At 41.7% G+C, this 2,415-nt stretch overlaps 1 protein-coding gene across 1 annotated transcript in view; it reads left to right on the top strand.

The window, feature by feature from the left end:
- CCM2L (CCM2 like scaffold protein) overlaps positions 1–1,686 on the top strand; it is a 26,384-nt gene extending 24,698 nt beyond the window's left edge. The window contains exon 9 of the mRNA XM_042462392.1: positions 787–1,686. Within this exon, the coding sequence (XP_042318326.1) occupies positions 787–1,238 (452 nt within the window). The 3' untranslated portion in view covers positions 1,239–1,686. The remainder of the gene's footprint in view (positions 1–786) is intronic.
- Positions 1,687–2,415: the final 729 nt, after the last annotated feature.

Here is a 2,415-nt window from a genome sequence, read left to right as displayed (position 1 = left end):
TTCTGTGGTTTTATTGGCTTTTTACCAGGGTTTAGTTTCTCTGGATTTGTATTTTGGATATTTTATTCACTCTTAGCATTTAAGATCTTTCAGTGGGGTCATTTTACCCTTTTAGATAATACTTTTTTTGCTCCTGGGTGCTGTTATTCACTTTTTTTGTTTTCACCAGAACCCTTTGGTTGTTTTGTTTGGTTATATTTTGGGTTTTGGTTTTTTTTTGGTATAGGGACTTTGGTTGGTTTGCCACATTCAAAGCAGACAGAAACTGCTTTCTTTGGCTTATCTGTTTCACCCCAGTGACATGGTAGTCTACAATATTAATGTGCAAAGGGATCCTGCAGCACCTTTGAGATTAACTGAGCAAAACAATTTGCAATTTAAGTTTCCGTGGACTTGGTTTGTTTCCTCCAATGCGTGGAGTGAGCTGGTCTCCAAGTGTATGCTACCATTTCTTTCAATGAAGGCTTGCATCGTATTGGCAAGCCTCAACTACCTGTTGAATCCATTGTTGAATGGTGAGTCAATACACAGATACATTGTTAAGATCTCTGGGTAGAATACAGCAAAATTTCAAACTATTTAAAATTTTAAAACAATACAAATAAAGATTCTAAAACTGATTGAATAATTTTTTTAATGGATGATTTTTAAGAAGTTAAAACTGGATAAAGCCTGGCATAGTTGGCAAGCCCATAGATTCTGCATCCATGGAATCGACCATCCATGGCTTGAAATTATTATTTTTTATTTCAAAAAGCATATCTTGATTTTGCCATTTTATATAAGGGATACCATTTTGCTACCCGTTGTATATACTGGGACTTGAGGGTCCATGGGTTTTGGTATCCATGGGGGTCCTCCAGCGGATACCAAGGGCCCTCTGTTTGTATGCAGATTTTAATGAATTCCTAACCTTTCTCCTCTTTTCTTCTTCCTTAGGCATGCGGCCATTCATTCCTGACCAGGACATTGGCTACTTTGAGAACTTCCTCGAGAACATTGGTATCCGGGAAGGAGGCATCCTGACTGACAGCTTTGGGCGCATCAAGCGGAGCATGAGTAACACCTCGGCCTCGGCTGTGCGCAGCTATGACAGCTGGTCCTTGCACTCCGAGTCTGAGTCCTTCAACCGCATGATCACGGATATAACCCATGACATTGAAGCTCTGGCGCATGATGGAGAGGAGGAAGAGGAAGACGACAACAATGAAGATGGCAATGAAGACAACTACCTGTGAAAAAATAGTTCAGCCTAAAAAAGAGGAAGAATCATAAGGTTGGAAGGAATCCCAAGAGCCATCTTGTTCAGCCCCATGATACTGTAGGAAAATTGCAGCTGAGGCATCTCTGGGGTAGACCTCCAACTTCTCTTTTAAAAGAAGAAAGTCCACCTCCTTCTAAGGATGTCCATTATTGACCAGCTGTTACTGTCAAGAAGTCCTTCCCAGTGTTCAGGTGGAATCCTCTTTTCTTTCAGTCCTGGTCCATTGCTCCAGGACGTACCCTCTGGAGAAGCAGAAAACAAACACAGCTCTTCAGATATTTAAAGATGGCTATGCAGAGTCCCTCAAGGAAGCTACCATGGCTGCCCTGAGTCTGCAGGACCTGAGCAGGGCTGTTGGGCATAGCGTGACTTGGAGGTCTCTCATTCATGGGCTTGTCATAAGTCAAAGTTGACTTGACAGCAGTTAACAACAATAACAAATATGACTGTGCTACAGCAGCCAGCATAATGTAGTAGTTCGACTGTTGGACTAGGACTCTTGGGAGATCAGGCTTTGAGTCAGCCATGAAAACCCATTGGTGACATTAGGCAAGTGATACTCTCTCAGCCTTAGAGAAAGGGAAGGGCAAGCCTCCTCTAAATAAATCCTGCCAATGAAACCCTATCAGTGACAGGGTCACCATAATTTGGAGTTAACATGAAGATCCACAGCAACAATAAATAGCCTTTCACCTCTCAGTCTTCTGTTTTTCAGTCTAAACATGCCCTGTTCCCTCAACCGTTCCTCATAGGACTTGATTTCTAGACCTTATACCTTTTTGGTTGCTCACTGCTGAACAATTTGTCTATGTGTTGAATAACTATGGAGTTTATCACATGGGGGAAATCCCGTGCAGAAACGGGGTTTAAATCGGAAAAAATTGATTTTCACACGACATCATTGTTAGAGTGGTATTAACCCAAACAGAAAGTAGACAGAAACCGCTCCTTTGTACATTTGGAAAATCCTGAAAGTAAAAAAGGAGTGGCTTTTGTCTACTTTCCGTTCAGGTTAACACCACTTTAACAATGACGTGTGTGAAAATCAGCCCACTTTTGTGGGTTTTTTCCAGCTTTTAAATCCCATTTTTGCACAGGATTTCCCCCGTGTGATAAACTCCTAGATCCTTATGAACTTACCTGTGCTCCAG

This window comes from Sceloporus undulatus, chromosome 4 (genome assembly GCF_019175285.1).
Source record: "Sceloporus undulatus isolate JIND9_A2432 ecotype Alabama chromosome 4, SceUnd_v1.1, whole genome shotgun sequence".
Lineage (NCBI taxonomy): Eukaryota > Metazoa > Chordata > Lepidosauria > Squamata > Phrynosomatidae > Sceloporus > Sceloporus undulatus.
Note: the sequence above shows the minus strand (reverse complement) of the source record. Positions and strands in the feature narration are given on the sequence as shown.